Source organism: Blastocystis sp. subtype 4 (genome assembly GCF_000743755.1).
Source record: "Blastocystis sp. subtype 4 strain WR1 chromosome Unknown seqid_0003, whole genome shotgun sequence".
Taxonomy (NCBI): Eukaryota; class Bigyra; order Opalinata; family Blastocystidae; genus Blastocystis; species Blastocystis sp. subtype 4.
In genome coordinates this window covers 1-15,098 of record NW_014569544.1, presented here as the reverse complement: position 1 = coordinate 15,098, position 15,098 = coordinate 1, and the positions used below count along the sequence as shown (strand labels likewise).

Here is a 15,098-nt window from a genome sequence, read left to right as displayed (position 1 = left end):
TGATTACAGAATGCAGTTCCAGATAAGGATACCAACAAACAGGATAATCTCAATTTTCGTCCGATTTCAATTCCTCATATAATTGAGGATCATTAATAATCCAAACCCGCTTCACATCATCAACTCCAAAAGGCAACAGACAGGTCGGGCACTTTCTTTCTCGTCTCTATAAGTCATTTCAAACCCACACTCAAACCGAAATACGTTCTTCCACACAATCACGACAAAAGATATGCTGACACTTACACAGAATGCAATCCTTTGGCTTCACTTTACACACAGGACACATTAGTTCTGCTTTGTAACGTCGCATCTCCTCTTGCATCAATTCCATCACTTCCTTCTCCTCTTCGCTTCGACTTGCCATCAAACGACGCTCAAATCGAATGCGTTCTTTCTTCACACTGGTTCGGAGGGTTGTCACTTCCTTATTCAATTCCATCATATGAGATCTCAACCGTTCATTTTCAGCAGTCTCCTTCTGCCATTTGCTTTGGAACGAATCATCTGATGCAGCCATATCCATCACCTCTGTTCGCAGACCATTTACCTCATCAGCCAGTCCTTGAGCGGCCTTCTCCAGAGCCTCGTTTGCACTGCGGAGACGCACAATCTCTTCGTTGGCTTCATTAAGCTGTGTCTGAGCCTCTTTTAATGCTTCTCGATCATGTTCCATTTCCTCTTTCTGGGCTTCCATTTGTTTCTGCTGAGTTAGGAATTCTGTCTGAAGCTGATCATTCTTCTTATCACCATACGCAACCAATTTCTGTGTCTTGTGGATGGTTTTATTCAACTGCATGAGACTTGTGCTCATATCTGTCACCTGTTGACGTAAAACCTTCTCACGAGAAGAAGCATCAGATCCTTCAAGGGATGTCGATAATACCTTGTTAAGTTGTTCTATTGTTCCTTCCATTGTCGCTAACACCTCGGCAAACAGCTTATGACGCTTCAACTTGCGTTCAAAGCCATCACGTTCCCCTTGTACCCTCTTCAACTCCTTTTCTACCGTTTCCACCTGCTTACGACATCGCTCTTTCTCTTCCTTTATGTGATCATCAGCTTCCTTCAGCTGTGACTCCATTGAAGCCAGAGCCACTTCACAACGAGCACGATCCCGCTCCGAACGCTTGCATTCGTCCCTGTTAGCTGAATCTAATGTGGCGTTTCGTTTCCTCTCTGCTTCCATCTCCCACACTGCCTTTCGTTCTCGAGAAGCACTTTCAGCAACTTTCTGCATACAAGATTGTTTCACACGCTCTAATTCCTCTCGGAGATGAGCTGTTTCAGCTTCAGCCTCCGCCACGGCCTCCTGCCGGCTCTGAAGTTGCAACTTCAGCATTTCCACTTCCTTTGCCAGAGCCTCATCATTCCCTTCCGTTTTAGGTGATACTGCAGGAGTAGCAACAGGTGTGGCAACAGGCCGTGAGATGACAGGTTTCTCAGGAATGCTGGGCGTATCTTCATCCGTGGAAACCGTACGTTCCGCTTTCAGTGTGGCTACTTCACGCTGCGACTGTTTTAGGCGGAATCGGAGTGACTGTACTTCTGTGCCTAGTTGATCTAGTCGTTGACCTGCAGTGATCACTGCAGCACGCAGTACATCTTCTCTCACAGAGTCTGGATCGAGAGAGGGGTCTGCAACAGCTTTGGATGAGGGATCCTCAAGATAACGTTGCAATTCCTCCAGACGGGAGAGAACGACACACCCATCAGTTACATCTGTTTTTACTCGTTTTGTAGGAGGTAATTCTGTATCAGTTGGATTATCAGGGAGGGTGAAGTGGGAGATGGCAACTAGAGCATCTTCAGAACGTACAACCTTCCCGAGCACATCTAGTAAGTGATTCGTTTGAGGTTCGGCAAGGGATAGGCCCTAAATATGAGGAATGGGCAACATTCATTACCACTGAACGAGAGAAATCAGAAACGATAGAATTGACTCTCGAGTATATCATTTGAAGGAGACTCTGATAGGACATGCAATACGACTCCAGATCCTGAATCTGGGAAGTATAACTAGAATTGTCCTGCTTCAGAGTATCATTTTCCTGCTGACTGCAGAAGTACTGTTTTGCTAATGCCAGATTCTGGTGCTCCAGCATGAACACCTTCTCTTTCATGGATTCCTCCTAAACGATCATGGACAACGCAATATTGACTCACAGATGACATTCTAGGACTTCTAGATACTCAATACACAGAACTCGAGAAACAACTCCTTTCTATAGGATAAGACATCGATAGAACAAGCCACGAAATTAAAAAGAAAAGGAGCTAAAAGAATAAGAATGTTAATGACAAACAGATCACATTCACACAATAGTTACATAAACAAACTTAGCTTAACAATTCAAATACAGAAAACTCATCAGGAGCAATCGTAATTAGGTCAGGATCGAATAGTTCAATGAATTGCTCACTATCCAGGTTTGACTAGATCAATGAGTCCAACAGACGATACCTTACCTTCGGTCCATCATACCTTCGATATTCTTCAAAGATAGAAGAGAGATTCCATTTCTGTTTTTTCCTTACGCAAGCAACAACGATTCCTGTTTTATTACTTCCTTCTTCACTCATAATCATCACTGGCAAATTGGAAGCTTTCAGTACACACTTTAGCGCATCAACGATCATCTATAAAACATCAACTCTCCAAACAATTACAGATTCATTGATATCACCTAACGAATAATCCTCTGAAACGTGTGACTTGATTTGTTGGATTGTAATAGACGAATCCAAGCAGAAGAGTTTCCTACGAACTATTGCTACAAAAAATCATAAATACAGAGCATCTGGTATTTCTTCATTGGATAAATACACAATAGTTTTCAGATGCAAGCGATCGAGAAAAGGGAAGTTTAGATCCGTTGGTACGATGCATCTGTAAACTCCATCAAGAACCATATTGAAATTCCTTGGTGGAATGTACTTGGCCATCCTAACAAACAATCAAAATGACTATCGTAACAAATTTGGATTGAAAAACCGCTTCCTCTGATTTGCCTGACGTTGTCGTTTCTCTTTTCGTATGATTGGTTTGACAACCATCTTCAAGGTTGATCCATCGTGTATGGCGAAATCCTTGAGATAATTGCGGTTATCCAACATATTCTTCCCATCTTCACATTGCAAACAGTATTTCCTCCAAATATACTTCCTACACCTTACCATAGTCCCAGAGTCATACCATGAAATCCGCTGATTCTTCCCTTCTGGGAGTCCACGCTGAATGTAATCTCGAATGGCTAGCTTCAAATGATTTAATGTGGCTGATTTGTAGACTAAGACTGCTATGAATCACCAATTGCAAGAACCCAAACTGAAAGAAGAATTATCCATCTTCATGATTTTAATTCGCATGGCCTTACCGTTTTCATAAGCAATAAGTCGATCCACCTCTTCCTGACTGATCGCAACATCAAGGTCTTCGATAAGGTCATCTACATGTTGAATAGATTTCTCAAGATCATACGATTTGATATATACTTTTTGAGAGACTCTTTGTACATTTGAATCTCTCCCTCCAATTCCTCAATTTGAACATCCAGCGCCTCTGGAGACACTTCTTCCTGCTGCTGCATGAGTAAGAGACAAATCTTCCAAGTTGATTATTCGTCATTATCTTTATGGTTTCGACAATGATCGATATTCGGACAACGGAGGGGAAGACAGTTGTCCTCGAGCGAGAGGGAGATGTCACTTTCTGCGTTGTTAAGAACGATGGACACGATCAAAACAATTACTTGCTTATCGGTCTTAAGATGATTGTCAGCAGTCAGTTGCCACGTATGCCAAAGGAATATATTATCCGTTTGGTGTTCGATCAGTAGGAACGAGTGTTAGATCCTTAGGATAGACGGCATGAGAACTTAATGGTACTACGAAAGAATCGTGTTATTGGTGGAATCACATATCGGCTGTTTGAAGATCGTAACTTCGTGGAGATTGTATTTTGTACGGTTGCTACCGATGAGCAAATTCATGTGAGAAAATTCGATCCGTGATTATCAATAGGGATTTGGAACACGCTTGATGAATCACTTGAAAGAGTATTTGAAGAATCGTGTGGGATATATGTTGACATATGCTGATGAGAATGCAAAAGGTTTCTTTAAGAAGCAGGGATTTTCAGAAACAATATTGTTGGAGAAGAAGATGTGGAAAGGGTATATTAAAGACTACGACAATGCAACACTTCGATGTTGCCAACTTCTTCCTCAAGTGGACTATCGGAATGTTCGCCTCTTGGTGGGGCGTCAACGAGAAGCTGTCTATCGACTAGCTGCATCCCGTTCCCATCAAGATGTAGTATATCATTTGCCTGATGAAACGATTACCGATCCGCTAGATATTCCTGGTGTGCGCGAAGCTGGTTGGGACAAGGAGTCTCTTACAGAACCGACAAAGCCTGCAAATGGTTTGCAAGAGCGTCTAAGTCGTCTGCTGACGGAAGTCTGGGATCACAGCGATTCGTGGGCCTTCCGCCAACCCGTAAATACAGATGAAGTGACAGACTATTTGTCAATTGTCAAGACGCCGATGGGTAAGAGCATTGCTAGTGAATGATGAATAGATTTGTCAACAATGAAGACACGATTACACAACAAGTATTATACAACGGCAAAGATGTTTATGGATGACTTACATCTCATTGTCGATAACGCAAAACTGTATAATCAAAAATCATCGTCCTACTATAAATGTGCTGACAATATCGAAAAGTTCTTTATGGCACGTTCTGTGGAGATTATGAAAGAGTACATTGTTTCTTCCAACTAAACAAGTCAAAGGTGTAGTATTCTTGATCAGGTGTTTCCATCTTCATCAATTACACACGGCTGGGATAGAGCATCACGCGCACAGTCTTTCCCATCGACTGAGGAGGGAGATTGTGACGGAAGAACACACGCACAACTCCATTGGTTCCGTGAGCCTTCGCAACCTTACCCCAGATGCAGCGATAATGAGAACCGTTCTTCATGGTCTCAGCCTACATGTTTAATGAACCAATAACACTTACTTTGTAGACATACGCAACACGCTTTCCAAAGTAGAATTCTGCATCCTTAGCAGTATTCACTCCCTCAATCTTGATGAGGCTCTGGTTTTCATACTGAGCGACCTTGCTTCTATGAGCTCATCTCTCTACATCTCCACTTCTTACCTTCTGTAGCCAAGAATAGCACCCTTAACGTGAAGTCTGGAAGGAGTATAAGACATAGTTCTACAAATTGCTTAGCTCAGTTCATGGACGGAGACTATGCTCCATCATTTCCATAATTCACCTAAACGATCTCTCAACCACTTACTTCACAATCTACTCGATACCGATCAAGAATTTGCGATGTCTCGACTTCACACAAATCCAGGGGATCGAATCTGGAATCCATATTATTCTTCCTTTTAACCAGTTTATCCCCTCTCTCCAAACAAACAGAATAAAAAACAGAATACACTAAAGATACACCAATAATCGTACTGTGCTCTATCTAGAACAAGCCAAAAATAGCATCTTTGTACCAAGCATGTCTTTACATACTTGGAGCGTCTTTGTCAATATCACCATCAATGTTCTCGCTCATATATTTTATAAACATGTCATCCAAAGCAGGAAGCACAGGCTCTTTGAGTTCCATCGACTGGTTGCTTCCAAAGGGATTAAATAACATTGATCCAGGTCGTGATCCTGGTGGGAAAATCATACTGCCATTCCGTGAATAAAAACTCTCATAACTATTGTAGGGAAAGATAGAACTGTTATGAGGTGTCAGATCTCGTGGAGTATCATCCAGACCCAAATCTAGACTTTGGCCTGGCTGGGCTAGCACTTGCTCCAAATGACCGTTTGCTGCAGCCTGACCCAGCAACCGTTTCAGCGGAGTATCCCCTGTCAGGCGTCCCTCAGGCTCTGCTGAGGAGAATGGAGTATAGTCCATGTTTTGAGGAAGAGGTGTCTGCACACAAGAAATAGGAATAGCCGTTTTAATGTCTTGAGGACATGGTGGTCGCAAAACTTGCTGAGAAAATGTCCGAATCTGAATCGGTCTTAGAGCTCCACTCTCATCATGGACTACTTTAAACACCGTATAGGACGATTCCTACACTTATAAACAATCAAGACATGTACCATATCATAAGGGATCGGACAGTTATTGTCCACATACATAAATTTCGATACTACGGGATTCAACTTAAGCTGCTGCGTAATGAATGGACGGATGTCACTCAATGTCGTTGCTTTGCTATTCAATAAAAAGGATAAGATCACAGAGTTTGTGTTCTGAAGATAGATTGACACTGTCACCGCTATGACTCAAACTCTCAACAAGTCCTTACATTCCTCTTCTTCCTTCTTTATAGATGGCTGAGGAATGACAATATTTGTCTTTTCCTTTGGATGCGAGACTTTGGCATTCTCTCGCCTCTGTGCACTCTTTGATGCTGTCCTTGCCCGTTTCCGCTTTACTGCTTGAGAAGCATTTGACTGTTGTTTCTCTCGTAGCTTGTTCTTTTCACAAGAATTACATACTAGCCGTCGCTTATATCTTGGATTAGAACACATTTCTCCCTTCTTGTGACTGCATCCGACCTGCCCAGTGCATCGACAGTGATTACAGTCAGTAGCATTGCACCAAAGACAAGCAGTAGGTCGCGGACCCGGCTTTTTCGTCTTTGATATAGATTCTGATCGCGGCTTTTCCTCTTTATTCATCGTGTGAGCGGTGTTTTCTGACCATTGTTGAAATCGGAACTCTTTTTGGATACTCCGAAACAATTGCCAATTTGTCACTATCAAAAAGATATTGGCTTATATTAACAAAGAAAGAGATAAAAGACAGTTCTATGCTACAGTTGATACAAAGAGTAAGACGATCCTGTGCCCCCTAACAATCCGGAATCACTCCCTCTGATATCAATACGTAGTAATTCCCAACGACTTTTTGATGAGCTGGTAGCCAGAATATTGAATTGCAACCAAAGGTGTGACATACATCATTCTTGGTAATAACCCCTTGTAAAACCCGAAAATACCTTCATTCCTATATACCTTGGTAATCACATCGCCAATACCATGATAATACTTCGCTCTATTCCTCAATGCCCTCTCCAACTTGTACCCACTACGGTCCTGTACCATCAACCTACAAGTAATCAAATCAAATGGATTGGAAATCAGAGTCGATAAGATGCCTGATGTAGCAGCCAAACCAATTTCTTCCCCTAACTATGCATTAACCTACCTTTCTGTTCATACATTCAATTCTCCAGATCCCTTCTCCTTTCGATAATGAATCACCCGTGTTCGCAAAGCCTCATAAAAGAGAACTTGAAACCCACTGTTCACGCAGTCAGTGAGAATACAACTACAATATCCACTGTAGAAACCGCGAATTCCCTCCACCTTGTAGATTTCTCTTGCTGCATGAAGAGACGTCTTGTAATGCGAGTTGTCCACCATCCAATGACCTACGATCGGAGATATGGATCAAAACCTACGATCTGTAATACGACCTAGCATCATCCGAGACTTGATGACCTCTTCTGGAACATATACCAACGATGAAAGGACCTCACTGCACATTCCAGCAGCAAAATTGAACAGGGGTTTCAGCTTTTTAACCTTGCATTTGTCACCAAGACTCTTGACACCTTCATATCCCATAAAGAAAAGTGATTTGGAAGGAATTGCTGCTAACAGAACAATTCCCACTCCTGAAAAGAGAGCACTTCGTCCTTCTATCAAATGACCACTCCCTTTCCACGGCTACCATTGCACACAATGCTCTTATATGTCTTAAACATGCTTGGATTTCGTTTTAATGATACTTTCATACGCAGGGCGAGAACATCAATAGGAAAGACCACTACCTCCGAAATAACACCAGAAATTCCACCCGATACAACAGTGTCTACAGTCCTTACTACTCATTCGTATCTAGATACCGAATAGACGACTGCTGGTAATGCGTGATTTGTGGAATCCACTTGTACGGCTACTAGCAGCACTTACAGGCATAGAACGAAATCAAAACGGACTGTGCTTCCCCTATGAGCGTCTTTTGGAAGGAAGGGACCATTCGTAAGGAGTCTGCTAAAATGGGGTCAAAACCGCGGAATTGAAGTATTGAACAAAACCACTCAAAACAGAAATCATTATCATCTACCCAATATCTATGTAGCCGTAGTTCCACTCTACGGAACGCAAATATCTAGGCACTGTGCTTCTTCTTATGCTTCAAGAGTTCACTCTGACTGAAGCAAGCATACGAACAACCAGGAACCTTGCAATGAAATGCTTTGTCTTCTATATGGTTGTGCAAATGACGTTTCAGGTCATTCGACGTACTGCAAGCGAAGGAACAATTCGGGAAGCTACAACGGAAGGCCTTTTCCCCCGTATGGGTACGGATATGAACCTTCAAGTTGGAGTGACTAGCAGAACGATACCCACAGTCTGGATAAGGACACTTCAACGGCTTCTCTCCCGTATGGGTTCGCAAATGCGTAGTCAAGATTGATTTTGTAATGGAAGCATATCCACACCCAGGAAAAGTACACTTATAGGGTTTCTCTCCAGTATGAGTACGAATATGAACCTTCAGATCACTGTTCCGTGTCGTTGAATAGGTACAGTTCTCATAGGGACACACAAAACGACGAACGCGTGGCTCCTCAAACACACAATTCACAGGACTCGATTGCATCGCTTCCAATTTATCTTGGCAAGACTTCTCCTTGCCTCCATGCTGATACTTAATACGGGCTCCTGAAACATTGTTCACAAAGAAGAAGAAACGAGGTACAATAATAAGCTTATGTTCCGTCGTCGTGTGTAATCCCGCTAGTTCGTGAACTAACATCTGATTCTGTTTTTGGTCACTAGAATCAGTTTGCTGGATTGATGGACACTCATTCGATACAGAGTATTGCCCTTGCTCAGAAAGCAAGGGCGCGCTCTCGGAAAAGGTCATTGGAAGCGTTTGCATACTGGCAGTTAGGTACAACTAATTCTAATCCAAACCCAAAGAATCTACCTATTTTTAGAGAGTTAAGCAAAAACAAAACAAGAGTAGTCAGGGTTGGCAGGTTACGAAAAAAAGTGATAGCTGTTTGAACTGAGTCTTCCAAACCTATTCGTCACAAGGTCAAAATCATTTCTTACAGAAAGAGCGAATATACATACAACAGCTATGTAATTCTAAAAGAAAAACGTGGTCACATTATCTCCGATATTCCCGCGGGATACTACACCACAAATGCTCCTCATTCTTTCGTGCATTCCATGTTCATCATGTCTAAAAGAGAGTAGTTGATATGCAACAAACATCCCAAAAATGGAGTCATGGTTTGCAACAAAACAAAAACCCACTCTACTTCCATGTTAGTGACTATTCTTCTTGATACAACGACATTCATTCAACGCGAAGATCAGAACATTAAAGACAGAAACAATCAATGTAGACGCCATAGCGACTTATGAACACATTCCTTTTCATAAGCTATTAAAAGCGTCGAGAACCTATTATATCTATCCTTACCTTCCTGTGACCTGAATTCCGAAATCTAGAAAAAGAAATGATTCCAAAAGCGACTTCCACGGTTATTCACAACAAACATCCACTTCATCCCTTACAGACTGTAAAACTTGCCAGGTTCAACCTCAAGGAAGTTAATGTCCGTTCTCTTAATAGCAGCCTTCATCTCATGAGGATAGCCGGGACAGCCCTGAGTACCCCAATGCATAGGAACCACAGTCTTGCAATTGGTGAAGAACTTATCCACAGCATAAGCAGCCTCCACAGGTCCCATAGCAAAGTCTCCTCCCATACACATCAAGGCAATATCAGGCTTGTAAAAGTCGTTGATCAGCTGCATGTCACCATGGAGAGCAGTATCACCAGTGAAATAAATCACATGGTTATCAGGAGTGTACAAAATGAAGCTATTGGCCTCTCCACCAACATAGCTACCATCCTCAGTACGCATACCCGAAGAATGCTCCTATACCTCAGTTCTGTTCACTTTATAGTACAGCATGTACGAAAGCAACCTTAAAGCCACCAGACATGGGAACAGTGGCACCCTTGTTCATCTTTCTGACACGATCTATACTCAAAGCAAAGATTTACACCGTACCCTCAAATCCATTGCAACAGAAGTACTCACCAAGTTCAACACTCAGCTATCGATAAACATAATGGTATCTATCTTACGTTAGTTCTCATCTTGGGATTCCTTCTCATCAGTGGGAAAGCGTCATCGATATGGTCATGATGAGCATGAGAGACAAGAAGCCAATCTGCCTCGTAGACGCACTCAGGGATCGGATTGGGACACTACGTAAATCATTCCACCTTATCAAAACCAACCTTCTCCTGTTGGAAGTAAGGATCCAAAACTACACTCGTTCCATTGCAGCGAATGTAGAAACAAGCTTGACCCAGCCACATAATCTCCACCATGGTAGTTACTAGTCTTTTCTAAAGAAATACTAGACTGTGGAAATGGGGAACCATGAAGGCAAATGATTGGATCGACAAAAACCATGTCGTTTGACCACATGATACTTAAACAAACAAGATCAATTCCTTTCTTCAACTATCTTCTTATACTCTACAGCATCTAGCCATCGAATACTCTTATCAAAGTTCACCCATGGCTACCCATCACTCTCAATTCCATATCATACCACTTCTCCATCCAAGACATATTTAACTACACGTTCATCATAGGATTTGACCATATGATATACAAACTTCGACAACTTTCGATTCATCTGTGACTCAAAGAGATAGTCAAAATGCTCCTCATTTCGACATCGAATCGGATGTTTTTCGTAATTCGGAAGGGATAACGGTAACTACGATGATAGAGTACAAGAAGCCATACATAGTAGTAAACTCCCATGGGGTGATAGTGGCACAGTTCTTGAATAGCAGTACTTAGAACTTCAATGCTACAGAACAGATCTGAAAATTTGAATTCGGATTCGTCTTTGGCAGAAGTATCGCTCTTCATCAGACCTAGGATCTGCTCTATTTATAAGCCCTTAGTACTTTTTTCACTTGTATATTTATCAATTGTGATTGAAGGAATATAATCTCCCTCATCAATAAAGTTCACAATTTCCCGTGGCTCTTCTATTGCCATCATTATTTCAGGAGATACACAGCAAGGAACTCCAAATGTTACACACACAACAGGAATTGAAGGATACAGAGTTTTGAGAATCAAATACCCACAATGGGCAGCGCCTCCGCCTAATGAATGACCAGTCATTAGGACGCGAGTAACTGCATTGTCCAATGGGAATTGAGAGAGAATCATATTCATACGATCATAGAATCCCTTGTGAACAGTACCAGGACCTAGAGGTTTAGGTACTGCCTTCAAATCCATCATTATGTCAATCATTTTTCGAGTGCCACGCATACAATAAACACGAAGAGAACCTACTCGTCCAATCATAAACTTCCGTCCTGAATCTAAATACTCAACATGCAATGCTGGACAATTCGAACTAAGATAGTCAACAGGGTGAAGTGAAGGATAGAATGCAGGTGATTAATAGGATATATCCTTCTGCTTGAATGCATTCTGCATCTTCAAAGAGAGAGCGACTTCAAACATGCTCACAAATGTATCATCAAAGTAGTTCATAGGAGGACATGGAGGGTTCCGATGAATGTAGAAACGATCAGATTGGGGAAAATCCGTCTTCTGCTTCTTTTTCGCTTTCTCTAAGGCTTTCGTTGTCATTGTATGAGCTGTCTTGTTGACTCCTTTCTAACGATAAGGCGAAGAACTAATCTCAACCCAGAACTGCCCGTAAGCTTTGCCTACGGATGTACCTATAGTCTTCAATGTGTTCACAGTTCCCTTTGCAAACGACTGAACTGAGCTCGGTGACTGTGTGGATTCTGGAATAGGAGATTGTTGTTGTGGAAGATTCGGATCCTGATACATCCCAGAGTTCATTGTGGAAGCTGGATACTGTTGCATTTGCATTGGTGCTGAAGCATATCTCTGAGTAGGTACTGGGGTATACTCCATTACATATCCCTGAGTTGGAGCAGGAGAGTATCCTGGAACAGGAGCTGGGACAACATCCCCGGCATAGCCTTGTATAGGAACCGGTGAATATCCTGGAGCAGAAATAGGGACATATCCTTGTGCTGACATTGGACCATTTACTGAAGCAGGGCCAGAAACACCAACTGAGGAAGCAATGGCTACAGGCACGGATCCCTGCATTGCAGCACCCTCTGCCATAGGTAAAGAAGCAGGATACACCATCTGAGGTGTCCCCAGAATAGGTTCGGACATCATCTGACCTTCTGGATTGGGTGTAATTGGCGGAATTGGTTGCTGCTGACTAGAATCAGTTCTACGAATAATACTAATACATAAATAAGACCCTGAAGGATAATTAGTTCCTGGAAGCGCATAGACAGGATTGATAGATTCCTGTTGATAATTCATCATTGTTTCAATCTATTTAAATTAGAATATGACACAAACAAAGAATTCTTTCCACATTCGAGTACACAACAAACAACAGCAACCTAGAATACATAAAACTACCACCATTCTGGAAGGGTAATATCCTCTGAAACCTTATTGTTCCGAAAAATTGCCACGCCATGGAATTCTCGACTTGGAAAAAGCGATTCCGAGTAACTAGAGTTAACAACACACCAATCCTCTACTTCTTCTCAAGAGTATAGTAGGAATTGATGAAAGAGTAATGACTCTTCAAAGGCAAGTTGGAACCACGAACAATCATGATTCCTCCCTCTTTCAAATGGCTTCGCATCAAATAGGCCACTTGCGGACGACAACGACCATCATTAATCAATACATCATACTTCTTTGTAGAATTATCCAAAACATGCAAATAGTCATGGAATCTGCGAGAGCTAGATATAGTCTGAACTCCATATCTCTCTCTCTTAGGTTTCCCTGATCCATATAACACCTCAATTCCCTTCTGCTTTAGGTCAATCAGTGTTCTATCTATCATTCTTTCAACACTAGTTACTTCGTCTGTCGATTATCATATACCACAACTGTTAGCTCCTTACAATACTGTTTCAAGACTCCATGCAAAGCACTCCGAGCAAATTGTAAGCAAGACCCACCTTGTGGAATATATTGTCGTACGATGTTCCATTCTTCACCTGACCAACGATCATCCCATGGAATGTCCCGACGTAAATAACGTTCTTGAATCCGATAGACATCACGAGGGAACTGTTCTACAACCCACCAGCTATATTCTGTTCTCCCCTTCTGCCAATCTGATTTAATCAAATCCAGATTCCATGATTTATCAGGACTCGGACGATGACCAGCTTTGGTTCCTAATGCATCTGTTTGATGCGCTACTATCACTGCATTCGTTATATCCAAAAACGATATAAACGAAGTAGATCGGAAGATTTGTGTTACCAGATAGTTATCATAGCCAGGACGGCCTATAACCACGTTTTTTATCCTATTCCATGGGAACGTTCCCTTAGTAAAAATAAAATAATCTTCAGCATCTGTTTGGAATAGTTCTCCATCTCTACAAGCTTCTTCAATCAGCGCATCATTTATTGCTCGATCTTTTGTCATTGAAGGAAATGGTTCAAAGATATTTGTTCGTCGACCTACGAGAAACGTCTATTCATAATCTTCTGCACTAATTCAAACGCGAGGCTTCAGTTCCTCATTTTGAATTTTCTGAAGTATGATACGTAGTACTGCGAGCAGAGACGAATGAAAAAGCAAGTCTCCATTACAATATCCATAGAATTCTGCTTCCATTCCATACTCCAATCTCTTCATCATACTCTTGAAATAAGGAGTACCAAAAGGATTGCATCTATAATAACAATGATACAATGGAAGTTACTCAGGATCTGGAATGAACTGCAGTACCGACTGGAACTCTGCTTCGTACATAGACTGACCGAATACAACCGTCTTCACTTCAGGAGCAAGAGAAGCAAGTAATGTTAGCGAATTGCGTTGCAGCTCTTGCTTTACAGTATCCTAAAGGTGACAGAGACAACTTTCCTCAACATTTGAATCCATAACAGTTGTTGCAAAGACAAGAAGTGGCTTTGCATCAGATGGATAAGGAGGAAAACTCTTGGAATTCACAGAATTCAAATCCGTTGTATCAGACTCCTTCTGTTCTACAGGGACTGAAGGGCTTGATAATTTGCTTGTCAATGATGATTCAGATAAGGATTCCGAACGAATAGTTGAAACTGTAGCTGGTACATTCAGAGAGTTATCTACAGCCTCCTTCGAATGATTCTCCACCTCAACAATAGACTCAGTATCCCCAAAAGAAGAAACCATCAGTGAGTAATTATGGGAAGGAATCTGAAATAATAACTCCTTCTGTCAATTCCTACGTGCATCAATGGACTTAAAGCATTTGTTTGCTGAATCTATTCAAATAAGACTCAGTCATTACATGCTCACAATACTAACAAGTATAAGAATAGAGTAACCACAAAACACCATCAGAAGTGTTTTATACAAATTGTCTATCATCTAGGTAGGCTCTCTCCTCCTGATTCACAAGAGCACAACAATGTGTTTCTTTCCCTCTTTGAATAATTCTGCTATTCCCGCGGTTTTCCCGTCTTGTTGTGTGGATGAACAGAAATCAAGTTCACAAGGAAACCTTTCGATATGGTATGTTTGATATGATCTTTTGAAGTCAATCTCACCCTCTTCTTAGGCTCTTGTTAACCAGGGAGAGTTCCAGCACATTCTCCGTGTGCTCAACACTAACATCGATGGAAAGCAGAAGATTGTCTACGCTCTGACCTCTATCAAGGGTATTGGTCGTCGTTTTGCCACTGCTGTGTGCAAGAAGGCTGAAGTTGATATCCGCAAGCGGTACTTGGTGATTCTATATGAAATGATTGTTTAGTGCTGGAGAATTGAGCAACGATGAGATCGACAGACTGATTGCCGTTATCTCAAGCCCTCTGCAGTACAACATTCCCGAATGGTTCTTGAACAGACAGAAGGATGTTGAGACTGGAAAGTACAAGCAGATCGTTGCTAACAACCTCCAGGCC

At 41.8% G+C, this 15,098-nt stretch overlaps 12 protein-coding genes across 12 annotated transcripts; 1 reads left to right on the top strand and 11 right to left on the bottom strand.

Annotated features, from left to right (window-relative positions):
• Positions 1–49: 49 nt before the first annotated feature.
• On the bottom strand, positions 50–2,123 carry JH06_0583 (E3 ubiquitin-protein ligase; the record flags this gene model as incomplete). Its single annotated transcript, XM_014674665.1, has 3 exons — positions 50–166; positions 197–1,876; positions 1,908–2,123. 3 exons carry the CDS (start codon positions 2,121–2,123, stop codon positions 50–52), a joined length of 2,013 nt encoding a protein of 670 aa, XP_014530151.1.
• Positions 2,124–2,436: 313 nt separating this feature from the next.
• On the bottom strand, positions 2,437–3,057 carry JH06_0582 (tyrosine phosphatase; the record flags this gene model as incomplete). The annotated part of the gene is made up of 4 exons (XM_014674664.1): positions 2,437–2,640; positions 2,671–2,761; positions 2,795–2,947; positions 2,978–3,057. 4 exons carry the CDS (start codon positions 3,055–3,057, stop codon positions 2,437–2,439), a joined length of 528 nt encoding a protein of 175 aa, XP_014530150.1.
• Positions 3,058–3,130: 73 nt separating this feature from the next.
• Positions 3,131–3,590, bottom strand: JH06_0581 (hypothetical protein; the record flags this gene model as incomplete). Its single annotated transcript, XM_014674663.1, is given in 4 exon segments — positions 3,131–3,166; positions 3,178–3,299; positions 3,324–3,449; positions 3,482–3,590. The coding sequence occupies 4 exon segments, from the start codon at positions 3,588–3,590 to the stop codon at positions 3,131–3,133; spliced, it is 393 nt and encodes a 130-aa protein (XP_014530149.1).
• A 45-nt stretch (positions 3,591–3,635) lies between these two features.
• JH06_0580 (histone acetyltransferase) lies at positions 3,636–4,788 on the top strand (the record flags this gene model as incomplete). The annotated part of the gene is made up of 4 exons (XM_014674662.1): positions 3,636–3,835; positions 3,866–3,992; positions 4,024–4,552; positions 4,583–4,788. 4 exons carry the CDS (start codon positions 3,636–3,638, stop codon positions 4,786–4,788), a joined length of 1,062 nt encoding a protein of 353 aa, XP_014530148.1.
• Positions 4,789–4,837: 49 nt separating this feature from the next.
• JH06_0579 (60S ribosomal protein L35) lies at positions 4,838–5,229 on the bottom strand (the record flags this gene model as incomplete). Its single annotated transcript, XM_014674661.1, has 3 exons — positions 4,838–4,999; positions 5,030–5,138; positions 5,174–5,229. The coding sequence occupies 3 exons, from the start codon at positions 5,227–5,229 to the stop codon at positions 4,838–4,840; spliced, it is 327 nt and encodes a 108-aa protein (XP_014530147.1).
• Positions 5,230–5,540: 311 nt separating this feature from the next.
• JH06_0578 (hypothetical protein) lies at positions 5,541–6,721 on the bottom strand (the record flags this gene model as incomplete). Its single annotated transcript, XM_014674660.1, has 3 exons — positions 5,541–6,107; positions 6,137–6,315; positions 6,346–6,721. 3 exons carry the CDS (start codon positions 6,719–6,721, stop codon positions 5,541–5,543), a joined length of 1,122 nt encoding a protein of 373 aa, XP_014530146.1.
• A 201-nt stretch (positions 6,722–6,922) lies between these two features.
• On the bottom strand, positions 6,923–8,026 carry JH06_0577 (mitochondrial carrier protein; the record flags this gene model as incomplete). Its single annotated transcript, XM_014674659.1, has 6 exons — positions 6,923–7,097; positions 7,128–7,234; positions 7,265–7,476; positions 7,507–7,746; positions 7,779–7,919; positions 7,954–8,026. The coding sequence occupies 6 exons, from the start codon at positions 8,024–8,026 to the stop codon at positions 6,923–6,925; spliced, it is 948 nt and encodes a 315-aa protein (XP_014530145.1).
• Positions 8,027–8,219: 193 nt separating this feature from the next.
• JH06_0576 (zinc finger domain-containing protein) lies at positions 8,220–8,996 on the bottom strand (the record flags this gene model as incomplete). Its single annotated transcript, XM_014674658.1, has 1 exon — positions 8,220–8,996. The coding sequence occupies one exon, from the start codon at positions 8,994–8,996 to the stop codon at positions 8,220–8,222; it is 777 nt and encodes a 258-aa protein (XP_014530144.1).
• A 643-nt stretch (positions 8,997–9,639) lies between these two features.
• Positions 9,640–10,460, bottom strand: JH06_0575 (hydrolase; the record flags this gene model as incomplete). Its single annotated transcript, XM_014674657.1, has 5 exons — positions 9,640–10,011; positions 10,043–10,116; positions 10,147–10,192; positions 10,224–10,346; positions 10,380–10,460. 5 exons carry the CDS (start codon positions 10,458–10,460, stop codon positions 9,640–9,642), a joined length of 696 nt encoding a protein of 231 aa, XP_014530143.1.
• A 131-nt stretch (positions 10,461–10,591) lies between these two features.
• Positions 10,592–11,478, bottom strand: JH06_0574 (putative lipase; the record flags this gene model as incomplete). Its single annotated transcript, XM_014674656.1, has 4 exons — positions 10,592–10,669; positions 10,700–10,870; positions 10,900–11,045; positions 11,076–11,478. 4 exons carry the CDS (start codon positions 11,476–11,478, stop codon positions 10,592–10,594), a joined length of 798 nt encoding a protein of 265 aa, XP_014530142.1.
• Positions 11,479–11,574: 96 nt separating this feature from the next.
• Positions 11,575–12,495, bottom strand: JH06_0573 (hypothetical protein; the record flags this gene model as incomplete). The annotated part of the gene is made up of 2 exons (XM_014674655.1): positions 11,575–11,796; positions 11,827–12,495. The coding sequence occupies 2 exons, from the start codon at positions 12,493–12,495 to the stop codon at positions 11,575–11,577; spliced, it is 891 nt and encodes a 296-aa protein (XP_014530141.1).
• A 95-nt stretch (positions 12,496–12,590) lies between these two features.
• Positions 12,591–14,364, bottom strand: JH06_0572 (hypothetical protein; the record flags this gene model as incomplete). Its single annotated transcript, XM_014674654.1, has 6 exons — positions 12,591–12,690; positions 12,720–13,022; positions 13,052–13,677; positions 13,708–13,879; positions 13,910–14,049; positions 14,080–14,364. 6 exons carry the CDS (start codon positions 14,362–14,364, stop codon positions 12,591–12,593), a joined length of 1,626 nt encoding a protein of 541 aa, XP_014530140.1.
• Between the last annotated feature and the right edge of the window lie 734 nt (positions 14,365–15,098).